Source organism: Scyliorhinus canicula, chromosome 3 (assembly GCF_902713615.1).
Source record: "Scyliorhinus canicula chromosome 3, sScyCan1.1, whole genome shotgun sequence".
Classification (NCBI taxonomy): domain Eukaryota; kingdom Metazoa; phylum Chordata; class Chondrichthyes; order Carcharhiniformes; family Scyliorhinidae; genus Scyliorhinus; species Scyliorhinus canicula.
The window spans coordinates 109,846,465-109,864,314 of NC_052148.1; the positions used below are offsets into that span (position 1 = coordinate 109,846,465).

Sequence of the window (17,850 nt, forward strand, 5' to 3'; positions counted from 1 at the left end):
TTCATTATATTTGATACAGCATCCACCTAGATGGCATGACATTAAATTAAACATTGAGAGCCAAGGGGGTATCCACTGGTTCAGTGTGAGATAGAGGGGGAGACTATAAAACTTGCTGCTGATCAATATGAGGCTGGAATGCTTATCAGGGTTTAACCAAGCTGTGCTGGGTAGATGGGCGTGGGGCAGCTTTCCACCCACAACTTGTTGACACGCAGGTTTCTACACGGTAAACACTGATGGTCACTGTGAAATGAGAGATTAATTGGGATTGTTACTGCGCACCACCATTGAGTGCTTTTTTTTGTCCGAGGCCTCCCTCTCTTCCTGTCTCCGCCCCCCGGTCGCTGTGAGGAGAGTTGCCGGATTGAGAGAGAGATCAGCAGCGGGAGGATGAGATTGGGACCGGGAGCTGGGTGGAAGATGCTGGGGCAGAGCTGTTGCTTGCTGCTGGCTGCTCTCACCCTCTGTACCCTGGCACAGTTCGTGCCGCCGGTGAGTGACTGCGCTGTTGGCGGGGGCCGCGGAGTCTGGGGGCGCAGTTCCATCTTTCCTGTGCAGCACTGTGGGGCCGGGACGGGCTGCTCTGGACCGCCTGCGACTCAGCACAAAGGTTGGATGGACACACAAACAGGTGTCCTGAACTCGGAATACTCCTCACGGGGGTGCCCCAGTCTCCCTTTGGGTGGCTTTTGTTGAATGTTCTTCAATCCCGCATTTCCCACTGTTTTAGGGGAGTAAAAGTATAGCTAGTAGGGTAGTTTCCCCGACGTGTTTGGGAATGGTTGCGGTGTTTAACTTTCAATTGCCTTCACCAGCACCTTGGCTCTTGTTATTTGTGTATTTTGTTCCCCAAGATGATCGCATAAAAGTTTCTTTAAATTTGGCCACGCTTTTGATAACATCCAAACTTACTTGCTGCAATGGTCCACTGACTGGTCTCCCCAATTTACAACATCCTATAACTTCAACCTATTCAGAAGGTTTCCATGTCTTAACTAAGCCTGCCAACTATGGTTGGACATTCCTGGCGATGTGCTTTTTGATCATGTGTACTGTTCATGTGACATTTGATCACATGACATTTTGCCTGTATGCAATTTTTGCAGTGACCTTAAATTGTGTGTCAGTACACTATCACAAAGTTATGGCTAAAATTTGGGGGATTTGCTTTGTCGAGAAATGAAGAATACTATTTCTAGAACAAATAAAAAAATAAACATTTCAGGATAAGAAATGTTTAAAGTAAAATAACTTCTGTGATGTTTTCACTGTATTGATCACAATGAGAAACATCAAGTAAATCCAGTGATTCCACAATCACGTTATTGCTATAAGTAACTTGTTTTTTTATAAATTTAGAATACCCAATTCATTTTTTCCAATTAAGGGGCAATTTAGTGTGGTCAATTCACCTACCCTGCACATCTAAAGTTTTCACTGACCAAAGTTGTGATTTTTATTTTATAATATGCATCAAACTCCAAAAAGAATGAATAAAACTAAAACCAAACCAATCCTAACTTCAGGGATGTGTGGTTCAGTCCTCGGATAAACACCAAAACTATCTGATTCCTGTGGTAAATTACACAACCGTGCACATTATGACACAGGCTGACATGAACCCTTCCCCTCCAGTCTATGTTGCTCTCTCCCTCCCCCAGTTTGCTTTACTTCCTTCAAATATTTAACCAGTTCCTTTTTGTGAGTTTCGATTTGTGTGCAATAATCACATGCATTTCTAGTGAAATTGAACTTTCCTGGCTAAATGGGCACATTGCAGAAGCCCGCATGGTCAATTTTAAGACGCATGCTTATCCTGTTTTGTATCCATCACTATCTCTAAAACATCCCGAGACCCTGTATGTAAAGAGCATTCAGTTTAAGTCACTTGCTTTGGGGGAGAGGGAGGGAGGGAGGTGAGAGTGGAAGAGGTGATTTAATATGAATGAAGGGTCCATAGCTGAAATGATAACTCATCTGTTCTTCACTATTGGTGACCATACCTCCAATTACCTAGGTATCCAGCTATGGAATTCCCTCCCTGTACCTCTCTGCCTTTTCTGCCTAAGACACTCCTTAAAAACTACATCTGACCAAGATTTTGATCATCTGACCTAATATCATCTTGCTTAACAGTGTCATGCTTTGTCTTATAATGGTTGCGTTAAAGGTGCTATATTAACATAAGTTGTTTTCCACCGATGCTATTCCACTATATGCTGAGTATTTGCATCTTTTTCTGTATTTACTACACAATTCATAGTTATTTCTGTTTCAGCAGTGTGACCATGGAAATGGCAAGATTGACTTTGCAGTGTGCTTGAATTTTCAAAAGTGCAGTTGACAAGTTAAAATATTTCCTGGTGATGTGGATTTTTATAAAGTTACACTACTAAAGTGGAAATAACCAGGATTAAGCTGATATTCACTGGGTAAACATGCTTTGTTTTCACTGACTGGATTGAGTATGATTCTCGAATCTAAACAAATGTGTTGAAATAAGGAAGTGACAAAATTCTGAAGTTGGAGTCGAAATTGAGAATCGTGAAAATTACACAATAGAAGCTGGCTGTTCTGCTCAACTCGCCTGTCTGTACCAATGCAAATTCGACATTTGGAAATTATTTGGCATAACCTTGTTTTTTTAAACTCCTTTCAAATTTTTGCTCTAGTCTCTGGTAGAGTTGTGCCAAAAAACAGCAAACTCTAATAACGTCTAATAGCCTTGCCCATGGTCAACCTGTCAAACTGCCCCTGCATCCTCTTCCTCTCCGCCAACAACTCCTTCATGGGGGCCCCAAGTATCTCCTATCAACCTCAATATCTCGTCCAACAGATGCCCGTGCTCCTCCCTCTTCCTCCTATCCCTAATAACGTCTGTGGGTAATGACAGAATTCCTCGAACATCTTCCTCCAGGGATAACTGATTCAATGCTTTCCTTTTCCAGACACTGGGAATTATCTTTCACTGTGTAAGCTCTTGAAGCCTTTCATAATTAGATCCCACATCACATTATCTGATCCAATGTTTTACTATATAACCTCTTGATCCCAATAGCATTTCCATAGATTTGTGTTGTGCTGTATAAATTTCCATGGCTCAATGGATGAAGCGAAGAGTAAAAAGAGTTGAGTGAGGAGTAGGTTTGAAGTCCAGATTTGGCCGACTTGGCTTCCTGTGACAAAAAAATTGAAGTGAGAAATCCTGGCTGGTCATGGATTTTGCAGCTATTTCAGGCTCTGGTTGAGTTTGTGTCTTAGAGGACTTAGAATGGAATCACAACAGTGCAGAAGGAGGCCATGCGGCCCATCGGTTATGCACCAATCACCCTGAAAGAGCACCCTACCCAGGCCCATGCCCCATCCTATCCCTGTAACCCAGTAACCCTGTCTAACCTTTTGGACACAAAGGAGCAATTTAGCCAATCCACCTAACCTACACATCTTGGGACTGTGGAAGGAAACCAGAGTACCCGGAGGAAACCCAAACACATGCGGAGATGGTGCAAACTTCACACAGTTTGGACTGTGAAAGGAAACCGGAGCACTCGGAGGAAACCCACACAGACACAAGGAGAAGGTGCAAACTCCACACAGTTTGGACTGTGGAAGGAAACCAGAGTACCCGGAGGAAGCCTGCACACATGCGGAGATCGTGCAAACTCCACACAGTTTGGACTGTGAAAGGAAACCAGAGCCGGAGGAAACCCACACAGATACAAGGAGAAGGTGCAAACTCGACAATGCCACCTGTGGTTAGAATTGAACCCGGGTCCCTGGTGCTGTGAGGCAGCAGTGCTAATCACCGTGCTGCCCTTGTGAAGAGGCTATTTGTCTAGCCTCGTGTAAACATTTCAAATCACACCAGAACTAGGAGCAGGTGCTTTTTTTTGTTGCATGGCGGTTATTACAAGCAGAGGGACTGGGCGATGACAATATTGACAAGAGGAATGGAGAAACCTCCATTGTGCCCAACACTTTGAGGCCTGAATGTCTGAAGGCCATGGGGTACCCAAGACCATACTTTCCAGTCTGTACCAGATGCTGGGACCCAAAACTGTATAAAATGCTGTTGTCCTAATGTCCATTTTGAAGTTTAATATCTTTTACTTAAACTTTCTAAGCACTCCAGTTTCGCCATTAACCTAGTGTTGTAGCAAGGTTTACTGTGCAATTCCTGTCTCGCCACTCTTCTTATGTAAGTCACCCTGACTCCAGGATTTGGGCAGCACAGTGATTAGCACTGTTGCTTCACAGCTCCGGGGTCCCAGGTTCGATTCCTGGCTTGGGCCACTGTCTGTACGGAATCTGCACGTTCTCCCTGTGTCTGCGTGGGTTTCCTCCGGGTGCTCTGATTTCCTCCCACAAGTCCCGAAAGACGTGCTGTTAGGTAATTTGGACATTCTGAATTCTCCCTCTGTGTACCCGAACAGACGCCGGAATGTGGCGACTAGGGGCTTTTCACAGTAACTTCATTGCAGTGTAAATGTAAGCCTACTTGTGACAATAAAGATTATTATTATTATGTGTTTCCACCAGTCAAGCAGGGCTCTCGAGTTTTTGCTGCTTTATCATTCTGTCACTTGTTTCCCTATGTTCTCTAGTTGCATTGGCTTATAAAAAGTAGTTTGTTACCATGGGCCTCTGTTACATACAGAACACACTAGTTTTATACACCTTGGAAACATCTTTTATTTGGAAAGTATTTTCAATGTCACAAAAGTAGTTTACGGCAATTATTCAAATGTTTATTGTTATAATGTGAAAAGAATGTTCTGCATTTTCAAAACGTTAACTTTCTTTGTGCAGTACACTGAAGATTGCAGAAGAGGTTCTTATCCACCAACTGGCCCTACGTAAGTATATAAAATATCTTGGAATTTTTTATGCCGCTTTTCACGTGGCTAAATTCTAGTTCAGGAAGATGTGCCTCTTTTATTTACAAGCTGTGAACCTACAAGTGAGACTTATTGATCTGACCAGTATTCAATCTTTTTTTTTAATAAACATTTTATTGAGGTATTTTTGGTATTAGAACAACAACAAAATAAACAACATACATGAAACTATAAACATAATGCAAAAGCCATCACCCTTCCTTACAGGTCCCACCTTTATTAACCCCTTTCTCTAAGCTAAACTAACCCTCCCTCCCCCACCTTTCTGCTGCCGATTAAGTTTCCGCGAAGAAGTCGATGAACGGTTGCCACTTCCGGGCGAACCCTAACATTGACCCTCTCAAGGCGAACTTGATTTTCTCCAAACAGAGAAAGCTAGCCATGTCCGATAGCCAGGTCTCCGACTTTGGGAGCTTTGAGACCCTCCAAACTAATAGTATCCGTCTCCGGCTACCAAGGGAGCAAAGGCCAGACCTCTGCCTCTTTCTCCTCCTGGATTCCCGGGTCTTCCGACATCCTGAAAATCGCCACCTCTGGACTCAGTGCCTCCCTTGTTTTTAGCACCGTGGAAATAACATCTGCAAGCCCCTGACAAAATCCCCTGAGCTTCGGACATGTCCAGAACATGTGGACATGGTTCGCTGGTCCTCCCGTACATTTTCCACACCAGTCTTCCACCCCAAAGAATCTGCTCATCCAGGTCACTGTCATGTGAGCCCGATAAACAACCTTGAATTGTATCGGGCTGAACCTGGCACATGTTGTGGACGCGTCGACTCTACTCAACACGTCCGCCCATAGACCATCCTCCATCTCTCCTCCCAGCTCCTGCTCCCAATTGCACTTCAGCTCCTCGGTCTGCGTCTCCTCTGACCCCATAAGTTCCTTGTAAATGTCAGAGACGGTCCCTTCTCCTACCCACCCTCTGGAAACTACCCTGTCTCCATACGCTCCCATGCCGACCCCTCCCCCACCACCCACTCCCTGATCATGGCTATATTCGCCGCCAAGTAATAGTTACTAAAATTTGGCAGCGCCAGCCCGCCCTCTGCCCGACTCCGCACAAGCATTACCGTCCTTACTCGCGGGGTCTTGCCCGCCCAAACAAAGCCAGTGATCACATTGTTGACCTGTTTAAAAAAGGACCGCGGAATAAAGATGGGGAGACACTGAAATAAAAACAGGAATCTCGGGAGGACCGTCATCTTCACCGTCTGCACCCTCCCAACAGGTGACAACGGAAGCGCGTCCCATCTCCGAAAATCATCCTTCATTTGGTCTACTAGTCGGGCCAGATTCAATTTATGCAGCCGGCCCCATTCCCCCACAACTTGAATGCCTAGGCACCTATAGCTTCCCCCTACTAATCTAAATGGCAGCTCCCCCAATCGCCTCTACTGTTCCCTTGCCTGGATCGCAAACATCTCATTTTTCTCCACATTTAGCTTATACCCCGAAAACCGGCCAAATTCCCCTAGAATCCTCATGATTTATTCCATCCCCTCCACTGGGTCCAATACATACAGAAGCAGGTCGTCTGCATCGAGAGAGACTCTGTGCCCCCACCCCCCCTCCCCCCCGGACCAGCCCCTTCCAGCCCCTTGAGGCTCTCAGAGAAATTGCCAACGGCTCTATAGCTTGCGCGAACAACACTGGGGAGAGGGAGCATGCCTGTCTCGTCCCCCGGTGCAGTCTAAAATAGTCCGATGTTGTCCTATTCGTCCGTACGCTTGCCACAGAAGCCTGATGCAGCAACCTGACCCAGTCAATAAAGCCTCGCCCAAATCCAAACTGTCCCAGTACCTCCCACATTCTACCCGATCAAAAGCCTTTTCTGCATCCATTGCGATCACTACCTCCACCTCCCTACCTTCCGGGGGCATCATGATAATGTTTAACAACCTTCTTACATTGCCCACGAACTGCCTACCCTCCCCAATAACGTCCGGAACACAATCAGTAATCCTGGAGGACAAAATATTGGCCAGCAATTTGGCATCCACATTCAACAGGGATATCGGCCTGTAGGACCCACACAGCTCCGGGATCTTGTCCCGCTTCAGAATCAGCGAAATCGTGGCCTGTGACATCGTCGGGGGCAGCACCCCTCTTTCTCTTGCCTCTTTGAACATCCTCATCAACACCGGCCCCAATATCCCAGAGAACCTTTTATAAAACTCCACTGGGTACCCATACAGTCCCGGGGCTTTACCCGACTGCATGGCCTTCAGACCCTCCACTATCTCTTCCATCCCGATTGGGGCCCCCAGCCCTTCTACCAGCTCCCTGTCCACCTTTGGGAAATTCAGCCCCTCCAAAAAGTGCCTCATCCCCTCCGGCCCCGTTGGGAGTTTCGACCCATACAGCCTACTGTAGAAATCCCTATACGCCTTATTCACCCCTGCTGAATCTCCAACCAGGTTCCTATCTCCGTCATTTACTTTCCCTATCTCCCTGGCTGCCTCCCTCTTTCTAAGCTGCTGTGCAAGCATTCTGCTGGCCTTCTCTCCATACTCATAGATCGCCCCTCTTGCCTTTCCCAGCTGCTCCACCGCCCTCCCTGTGGTTAACAAGCCGAACTCCGCCTGTAGCCTCCACCATTCCCTTAAAAGCCCTGCCTCTGGGGTCTTCGCATATCTCTTATCGATCTGTAGTATCTCCTTTACCAGTCGGTCCGTCTCTGCCCTGTCCACCTTCTCCCTATGGGCCCGTATCAAAATCAGCTCCCCTCTGACCACCGTCTTCAGTGCTTCCCAGACCACCGCTGCTGAAATTTCCCCCGTGTCATTGACCTGCAGGTAGTTCTGAATGCATTTCCTCAGCCGCTCGCACACCCCTTCGTCAGCTAAAAGTCCCACCTCTACCCTCCAGTGCAGGCACTGGTTACTGTTTTTACTAACCTGCAGATCAACCCAGTGCGGATCATGATCTGAGATTGTGATCGCCGAGTACCCCATGTCCACCACCTGTGCCAGTAAGGCCCTGCTCAACATAAAGAAATCGATCCGGGATTACACTTTATGCGCATGTGAGTAGAAGGAGAACTCCTTCACCCTCGGCTGCCCAAATCTCCATGGATCCACCCCCCCTCCATCTGCTCCATGAACCCTTTTACTTCCTTTTCCATTGCTCGCACCCTGCCCGTTTTCGAGCTTGACCGGTCCAAGCCAGGGTCAATAACAGTGTTGAAGTCCCCTCCCATGACCAACCTGTGCGAGTCCAGGTCCGGTATCTTCCCCAGCATCCTCTTTATAAACTCCACGTCATCCCAATTTGGCGCATACACATTTACTAATACCACATGCACCCCCTCCAGTTTCCCACTGACCATAATGTACCGACCTCCCACATCCGAGACTATTCTACCCGCTTCAAACACCACCCGCTTATTGATCAGGATTGAGACCCCTCTAGTCTTTTGAGTCTTGTCCTGAGTGAAAGACCTGACTGACCCAGCCTTTCCTCAATCTAATCTGGTCAGTTACTCTAAGGTGCGTCTCCTGCAACATTACCACGTCCGCCTTCAATCCCCTAAGATGCACAAACACACGTGCCGTCTTGACCGGCCCATTTATCCCTCGAACATTCCAGGTGATCAGCCTAGTTGGGAGGCTCTTTGCCTGCCCCCCCCTCCCCCAACCACCACCTTCGCTGCTCAGCCATCCCCTTAATTGGGCCAGCCTCCAGGCCATGCTCCGCGCCTCCACTGGTCTGCCCCCAGGCAGCCTCCACCCCCACCCTCCTCTCTGTCCCTTGGCCCAAGTCCCTCCCTTGTCGGCAGAACATCCCCCCCCCCCCCCCCCCCCAAGTAACAACACACTGTATCCCAACCCCTTTGATAAACCAAACATATGCACACCCACCCACTGCGCTTCTGTGAGCTAGCCTGACCAGCTGGCTTGGTGGCCCCCATCCCTGGTGCCGGATAGTCTCCCACCTATTGTTCCCCCGCCCCATACAAACATACTCTAGCATCAAAAATTCCCCACACAATTGCCCGACAGAAAAACACCAAGATCTAAACAAGTACACCTCCATCCCCCAACAGTGCAGATGAAAACCTTAACTCACTCGGCTCTACCGCTGGTTCCAAATCAACGCAAAAGGCATTACAAACAGCGACCACAAAACGAAAAACGAGAAACTTTTAAAAAAAGAACAGAAAAACAAAACAAAAAAAACTACGTTGCAGCAAAGTTCAAAAGTTCTCAGTCCTCCTCTATGTATCTATGTCTCAGGCACCAGTCCTTTCCTTTACACGAAGTCCAGCGCGTCCTCAGGCGACTCGAAATAAAAGTGCAGTTCCTCATGCGTGACCCAGAGACGGGCCGGACAAAACAGTCCAAATGTCACCTTTTTCTTAAAAAGGATTGACCTAATCTGGTTGAAGCCTGCTCTTCTCATGGCCACCTCCATACTTGGGTCTTGGTAAACCCACAGGATACTGTTGTCCCACTTACAGCTCCGTGTCTGCTTGGCCCACTGTAGAATGTGCTCCTTATCCAATTACCTGTGGAATCTCACCACCATTGCCCTCGGGGGGGGGGGGGGTCTCCCATTCACAGCTTCCTCGCGAGTGCTCTGTGAACCCTGTCCACCTCCAAGGGTCGGGAGAATGTCCCCTCCCCCAGCAACTTCTCAAACATACCTGCGATGTATGCCCCAGCATCCGCTCCTTCGGACCCCTCCGGGAGCCCAACGATTCTCAAGTTCTGCTGGCGGGACCTATTCTCTAGGTCCTCCACCTTCTCCAGGAGCCTTTTCTGCTGGTCTCTCAGCATCCCCACCTCCAACTCCACTACGGTTTGATGTTCCTCCTGCTCAGCCAGCGCCTTCTCCACCTTCTGGATCGCCCGATCTTGGGCGTCCAATCTAAGCTCCAGCCGCTCAATTGACTCTTTTATCGGGTCCAAGCAGTCCCATTTCTGCTTAGCAAAGCCTTCCTGAGTAACTTGCATCAGCTGCTCCGTTGACCGCTGGGTCGACAAACCAGAGGTCCGGTCCTCCGCCATGCTGTCTCCCGCTGCAGCTTCAGCCCAAGCCTTCCCTGTCTTTCTGTTTCTGCCTTTACCAGCACTTCTAGTCCTCTCCATGCACTGATGTGGGAATTCAGTACACAATTGCCTCTGTCATCAGTTTTACAATTCAAGTCCGGTAGAAAATCGGGGGGAAAGGTCCAAAGGTCTGACCGGAGCGGGAGCCACCGAATGTGCGACTTACTCCTTCATAGCCGCCACCGGAAGTCCCAGTATTCAATCTTACTGCTCTTGTCAAACAAGCCTATGGGTATGGTTACTCCAGCAAGAAGAAATGAAATATTCTCTTCTATACAGCTGCCTGAGAGCATCTAAAGCAGTGATGGGCAATCCAGGCTGGTGAGTGGGGTGCATGACTGGCCCATCTTCATCTCAGTGGGCTCAAGATTGAAATTGGGCATATGTGCTAACCAGGACCCCATGCAAAAAGAGTAAATACATTTAATGCACAGTGAATATTCCATATCATGTTGTAGAAAATGCTAACTCGTTCATATATTAATAGAACTGTCATCAACTTCTCATGGGATAAACAAAAGGAATATGTACGCTTGCCTTACGTATATTTCAATTTACTCTGCTTTACAAAGTTAATACCAGCTACAACCAAAATTTTACATTTTCTTTTTTTAAATAAATGTAGAGTACCCAATTAATTTTTTTCCAATTAAGGGGCAATTTGGCGTGGCCAATCCACCTACTCTTTTGGGTTGTGGGAGTGAGGCCCACCCAGACATGGGGAGAATGTGCAAACTCCACATGGACAGTGACCCGAGGCTGGGATCGAATCCAGGCCCTTGGCAACGTGAGGCAGAAGTGCTAATCACGGCGCCACCATGCCGCTCAGGTTTACATTTCCTAACTCCGCCAGACACGGGGGACCTTTTACGAACGCGGAGACAAGGCTGGCTGCCTATTGGCTCACCAGCTGAGAAAGCAGGCAGCCACAAGGGAAATAGCGCAGTTAAAGAATAGCAGAGGCAGACTGGTAACAGAACCAAAGGAGGTCAATCGGGCATTTGAGACCTTTTACTGGAGACTGTACACCTCCGAGCCCCCCCACGAGGGCGCGGGAATGAAACAGTTCCTAGACGGACTGGAACTACCAGTTATGGGGGGAGACTGACAGGGGGAGCTGGAAGCACCAATGGACCTGGGAGAAATCATGGAGAGCATCAGCTCCATGCAGGCGGGGAAGGCACCAGGATCTGACGGGTTCCCGGCGGACTTCTACAAAAAATTCGCACCAGTCCTGACCCCACACTTAAGGGATATGTTCGCGGACTCACTGGCAAGGGGCACCCTGCCCCGCACGCTAGCGCAGGCCACAATTTCACTGATACACAAAAAAGCTAAAGACTTGACGGAATGTGTATCATACAGACCCATTTCACTGCTGAATGTGGATGCGAAAATACTCGCAAAAGTCCTGGCCAAAAGACTGGAGGGCTGCTTACCAGAGGTGGTCGTAGAGGACCAAACGGGCTTTGTCAAGGCTAGTCAGCTCACAGCGAACATCAGGCGGCTGCTGAACGTAATAATGACCTCCTCCTGGGAGAGAACACTGGAGGTGATCGTCTCCCTGGACGCAGAAAAGGCCTTTGACAAAGCCGAATGGAAATACCTCCTCGAGGTACTGGAACGGTTTGGGCTAGGGGTTGGGTCTACCGCCTGGGTGAGGCTCCTGTACAACACTCCCAAAGCGAGTGTCCGAACTAACACCACCAGCTCTGAATACTTCCAGCTGCAGTGAGGAACAAGACAGGGCTGCCCCCTGTCCCCACTCTTGTTCGCACTAGCAATCGAACCCCTGGCGATAGCCCTGCGGGACGCAAAAAGCTGGAAGGGAATCTGGAGAGGGGAAGGGGGGCACAGAGTCTCACTCTATGCAGATGACCTGCTGCTCTATCTCTCGAAGCCACAGGAGGGACTGAAGGCAATACTGCAAATACTGAAAGAGTTTGGAACCTTCTCGTGCTACAAACTTAACCTGGACAAAAGCAAGACATTCCCAGTGAACCCAAACGTGGGAGGGGCAGAGCTGAAGGGGCTTCCGTTCAAAACAGCCCAGAATTGATTGTGCTACCTGGGGATCCAGATAGCCAGAGACTGGACACAGATCCACAAGTGGAACCTGACCAGCCTGGTGGAGGAAGTAAGAAGAGACCTTCAACCGTGAGGCTCACTCCCACTCTCCCTTGCGGGGAGAGTGCAGACGATCAAGATGAACATACTGCCAAGGTTCCTCTTCCTGTTTAGATCCATTCCGATCTTCATCCCAAGGCCTATTCCCAAAACATAGACAGGCTAATCTGTGTGTGTGTGTGGGTGTGTAGGTGTAGAGAAGGACCTGGTTCTACTGAACCCACAATACTACCACTGGGCAGCAAAGGCAGAAAGAGTGAGGGGATGGGTACAAGAACTCAACACAGATTGGGTACAAACAGAGGAGGCATCCTGTAAAGGAATGACCCTCTGGGCCCTGGCCACAGCAGCACTCCCATCCTCCTCAACAAGATGCACAATGAGCCCAGTGGTAGCGGCCACACTGAGAACGTGGACCCAGCTGAGACAGCACTTCGGGATAACCAAAATGTCCCCTTTGGCCCCTACCTGGGGCAATCACAGATTCCCCCCAGCCATGCTGGGTACCACCTTCAAAAGATGGAGGCGGGACAGGGGCACACTGACGGTCAGGGGCATCTACGTAGGGCTCAGACTGGCGACGCTGGACGAACTGACAGGAAGTGGAAACTAGCAAAAGGACAGGAATTGAGACACCTCCAAATAAAACACTTCCTCCACAAAGAGACAGTAGGGTATCCCGGGGCCCCAGAAACCGCACTACTGGAGGACCTGATAGGCACAAGCAGCGAGAAGGGGGGGCTATGTGGGAAAATATATGGACTGCTACTGGACAGAGCCCGAACATCACAATACGGGACCAGACAAAAATGGGAGGACGAACTTGGGACAGAGGTAGGATGGGGACTCTGGAGCGAAGCACTGAGCAGGGTGAACTCCACCTCCTCCTGCGCAAGGCTAAGCCTAATGCAGCTCAAAGTGGGGCACAGAGCGCACCTGACCAGAACCCGAATGAGCAGGTTCTTCCTGGAGGTGGAGGATAAATGTGAACGGTGCCAGAGGGGCCCAGCCAACCACACGCACGTGTTTTGGGCTTGCCCAAGCTTGCTGGGTTCTGGACAGCCTTCTCCGAGACAGCCTTCTCCGAGGCAATGTCCAGGGTTGTGGGGGTGAGGGTGAAGCCATGCCCAATAGTGGCAATCTTCGGGGTATCGGAGCAGCCAGAGTTACACATGGGGAAGGGGGCCATCGCCCTCGCTTTCGCTTCCCTAATCACACGCCGGAGAATCCTGCTCGGCTGGCGATCGGCAGCAACACCCACAGCTGCAGACTGGCTCGCTGACCTTTCGGAATTTCTCCACCTGGAGAAGATTAAGTACGCCATCCGAGGGTCAGTGGAAGGTTTCCTGGATACTTAGGGGCAGTTTGTTGGTCTGTTCCAAAACCTGTTCGAGGCCAGCAACCCGTGGGGGGGAAGGTGAGGAAGGACGGTGGGGAAACCATGAGAAATGAGGGAGGGGGGGACAAAGGGGAAGGGCGAGGAATCATAGACCGATTCAGAGGGCAACAAAATGCACATAGGGTAGGGTCAGTTAAACGAAGGACAAACTAAACCTCTGTATAATAAAGGAAATTAGCGTGGACAAGAAAAATATGGGCCAGGATTCTCCCCTACCCGGCGGGGCGGGGGGTCCTGGCAGGATGGAGTGGCGTGAACCACTCTGGCGTCGGGCCGCCCCAAAGGTGCGGATTTCTCCACACCTTTAGGGGCCAAGCCCGAACTTTGAGGGACTAGGCCCACGGCAGAGTGGTTGGCGCCCCGCCAACCGGCGGAAAAGGCCTTTGGCGCCACGCCAACCGGGGCCGAATCGACTTCACCGGCCGGCGGAAGTCCGCGCATGCGCCGGAGCTTCAGCGGCTGCTGACATCATCCCCGCGCATGCGCAAGGGAGGGGGTCACTTACGCGTCCGCCATCGTGAAGGCTATGGCAAACGCAGAAGGAAAAGAGTGCCACTACGGCACAGGCCCGCCCGCCGATCGGTGGGTCCCGATCGCGGGCCAGGCCATCGTGGGGGCACCCACCGGGGCCAGATTGCTCCGCTCGCGCTGCCTGGTCCCGCTGGTAAGATAGGTGGTTTGATTCCCGCTGGCGGGACCGGCATGACAACAGTGGGTCTCCGGCCCATCGTGGGCCGGAGAATCGCCAGTGGGCGGTCCCACCAATAGACGTGGCGCGATTCCCGCCCCCACCGAATCTCTGGTGCCGGAGACTTCGGGAGGGGGCAGGGCCGGGATTCACGCCGGCCCCTGGCGATTCTCCGACCCGGCCGGGGGGTCGGAGAATCCCGCCTTGGTGTGTATATATACAACTGTTTATAAATGAGAAATGCCAATAAAGATTTTTTTTTTAAGTTTACATTTCCTAATTACACAGATAAGTGCTTTAGATATTTATTTTGTTTTTATTTATTTACCCTTTTATTAATAAACCCTACTGCTCCAGATAAACTTTGCTACTTCTGTTATAAAAATTATGAAAGAAAATGTGACAGCTACCCATTGTAAAAAGTGTTTAAAGATAAATGAGGAAAATAAATAACATACTCACCAACCAATCACTACGTCCTCTGTCTCGCTCTTTTCCACGCCATTATATTTCCTGGCTCCTCTCTCGCTAATTTATCCTCCTGGCTCCACTCTCTGCCTTGCTCTTTCTTGCGTCCCATTATCCTTCTGGCTCTGCTCTCAGTCCCACTCTTTCCCATGTTCCTTTATCTCCCAGCTTTACTTTCTCTCACTCAAACCATCTTGCCCTCTCACAAAATGTCTCATGGGCCGCAGTCAGAGCTCTAATGGCCCACATACGGCCCACGGGCTGCAGGTTGCCCTCCACTGAGAGAAAGAGTTTTAGCTTCCTTGGTCTTTTTTGTGCATTTTGCAGTGAGATTTATAAAGTTCTTTGTGAAATATGTGCCCACGTTTTTTTCACCAGTTTTAATTTTGTGGAATATATTAATAATAATAATCGCTTATTGTCATGAGTAGGCTTCAATGAAGTTACTGTGAAAAGTCCCTAGTCGCCACATTCCGGCGCCTGTTTGGGGAGGCCGGTACGGGAATTGAACCCGCGCTAGGCCAGACCAGGTGAGGATGGCAAATTTCCTTCCCTAAAGGGATTATTAGTGAACCAGGTGGACTTTTACAAAATTCAAAAATGATTTAATGGTCATAATTAGACATTTGCCAAGGTAGCATTTGTATCAGGTCCCCAGAGCATTAACCTGGGTGTCTGGATTACTAGCCCAGTGACAATACCACTATGCTACCGCCTCCCCATGCTAAAACACAGAAACCCATGTAAATAAGAACATAATATAACTTTGGCTTCGAAAATTGTTCGTCTCTTCAGAGGTTTTGGAATACTGAATTGTATCTTGTATTTGGATCCAAACTGGCAAAGTCATCCATTGCTAGCCTCCAATGAGTTTTTGAACCTTTTCTGAACATTGAGTACTTCATCAGTCAAACTTTATGCCTTTTATAACCGCTCCACTGTACATTTATCATTTTTATGAAGTCTAATTCAAGAATTAGAATCTGCCTTATTTTGAGTAAACAACTCTTTTTGTTCTTGGTCTCAGCATGTATTCCCCTTTTCGGTAAGGCGTTCCTGAAAGTATAATCAAAAAATATATTAGGCTATTTTGTTTTTGGCCTGAAAGGTCTCTGGTTGTAATGTCGGTATCTGTACTGTGGAATTATAATGCCACATTGTAATAAAATAGGCACTGCACTGTGTGTTCACAGGTTTAAAGGCATTGTTCCTTGGTACAAGATAAATCTTGATTCTGCTCCACGTATAAGATGGAACCAGTTGATTCATGATAAGAAAGTGGAGGTATGTAATTGTCATCTCGTGTTGGTATTTATCTCCTGTAGAAATACAAAACACAGTTGACTTTTTTGGATACTTTTGAGTCTATCCATCCATAGTAGCTGAGTTGCACAAACCAGGAAGACCCAGGTTTGCACTTCCCCTGTACAAAGCTAATATGTCTTCCAGGATGGTGTTCCAGGCCATGAAATGTTACAAACTGGTTGTTGCCCTGTGTCTCTTTTCTCCCATCCCAATTAAAAATGTATGTGGATGCTACATGAGGTTAAAACCAAACAAGTAAAATATTCACTATCTAGGGTTACGTGTGAATATTGGCCACTGTATACCAGAGAGCATCCAACATCAACAAACTATATCCCAGAGGGCAGGAGATGAGCGAGTAAACTGACAGAATGGAAAAGAAAGAGATATGAACAACATTTTATAAAATTTATTTATCACAGATTGAACAGCTTTAAATAACAGCTAACAATATGCATCATTTAAACAATATGTGCACTGTGGTGCTAAGTATCCCTGTTAGAAAGGTTAATTTTAATTCTCTTCAAATCAAAAAGTGCGTAACCACATTTCTAGTAATGTTTCAGGCCATTCCTCTCCAGGACCTGAGCACAAAAATTTAGGCTGAGGTCCTTGCCTATGAATGAGACATTAAACCAAGACCTGGGGCAGAATTTTCCCAATTTGAGGCTAAGTTCTGTGGCGGGTGCTGGAAGGCGGTGTTTCTGCTGCGGCATCTGGCGAGAAAACACACCAAATCTTCCAGCCACGACCTCATTAATTATGTAACCGGGTTTTTAACGTTATATTCGGTGGCAGGGCAGGCCTGGATGTTGTGTAGCCTGCTATAGTGTCTCGGTGCCATGTTGAAAAGGCACCCAACACCACTGACCCACTATCGAAGAAAGGAGAATGTGGACATTCTGAGAATGTGGACATTCTGTGGCTGGACAAGGGACACCCTCCAGGGCACGTAATTCTGGAAGGTCCACCTGCAGATGTACCTCTGACCCACTGCTGTGGAGTTCCAACGTTGTGGGCGCTTCCCCCATCCTGAAATCTGGAGGCAGCCCCAGGCATTAAGATAAGTCCCGACATCTGCATGCCATGTTGTACGAGCGTGTATCAACCCAACATGTTTTCCTGCGAGAATAGAGAGAAATCTGCCATGGGGAGTTGGCCTTCATTTGCATCCCATTAACAGGGTGCAAATGTGGTTCACACCTACCTCAGGCGGGTTTTCTAACCCACCATGGTGGGCACGAGCAGAAGATTCCACTGTAAATTCACGGCAGCATGAATCCAATTTTGCCCTCCTGTTACATTCTCCCACTGTACCCATCATCAAACATGCTGACGGGGGCTTGGGAGACTTGCCCCTCAGATGGGAATAAAGGTTCTCATGGCACTAACTCAAAGAAAGGCTGGGAGGTAGCCCTAATGTTCTATCCCTCAATCAACAATACATAAAATAGATTTTCTGGTCATTAGCGCATTTCTGTTGTTGGGTGTTGTGCGTGGATTAGGAGCCACACTTCCTTCATTACAACAGTGACTACACTTTAAATGTGCTTCATTAGCTGTAAAATACTTTGAGGCATTTGATAGTTGTGAAAAACACAATATAAATCTACAGTAATCACTGACATTTGCTTTCCTTTTTTGTAAAAGATTGGTTTAACCTGCTTTCGCTTCAGTGCATGGGCATAAGTGTAAAAGTCTGTAAACTGAGTGCTTACTAATATTGTGTACAAATGGCTGCCACAAAACTTTTTTCTTCAAAATAAATGAGAACTGGGTCATTTTGAAAATGCTGGATCTAATAATTGTCGCTTACTCGCTCTCGTTTTCCCCCACCCTCACCAGCACCACCAATCATTCTCTGCTCCCTTCCTCACTGGCACCACCAATTACTCTCTATCCTCCTTC

The 17,850-nt window shown here is 48.3% G+C and overlaps 1 protein-coding gene across 1 annotated transcript in view; it reads left to right on the plus strand.

Moving 5' to 3' along the window:
• Nucleotides 1-300: 300 nt before the first annotated feature.
• asah1b (N-acylsphingosine amidohydrolase (acid ceramidase) 1b) overlaps nt 301-17,850 on the plus strand; it is a 41,799-nt gene continuing 24,249 nt past the window's right edge. The window contains exons 1-3 of the mRNA XM_038791079.1: nt 301-495; nt 4,813-4,859; nt 15,831-15,921. Of these exons, the coding sequence (XP_038647007.1) occupies nt 394-495; nt 4,813-4,859; nt 15,831-15,921 (240 nt within the window). The 5' untranslated portion in view covers nt 301-393. The remainder of the gene's footprint in view (nt 496-4,812; nt 4,860-15,830; nt 15,922-17,850) is intronic.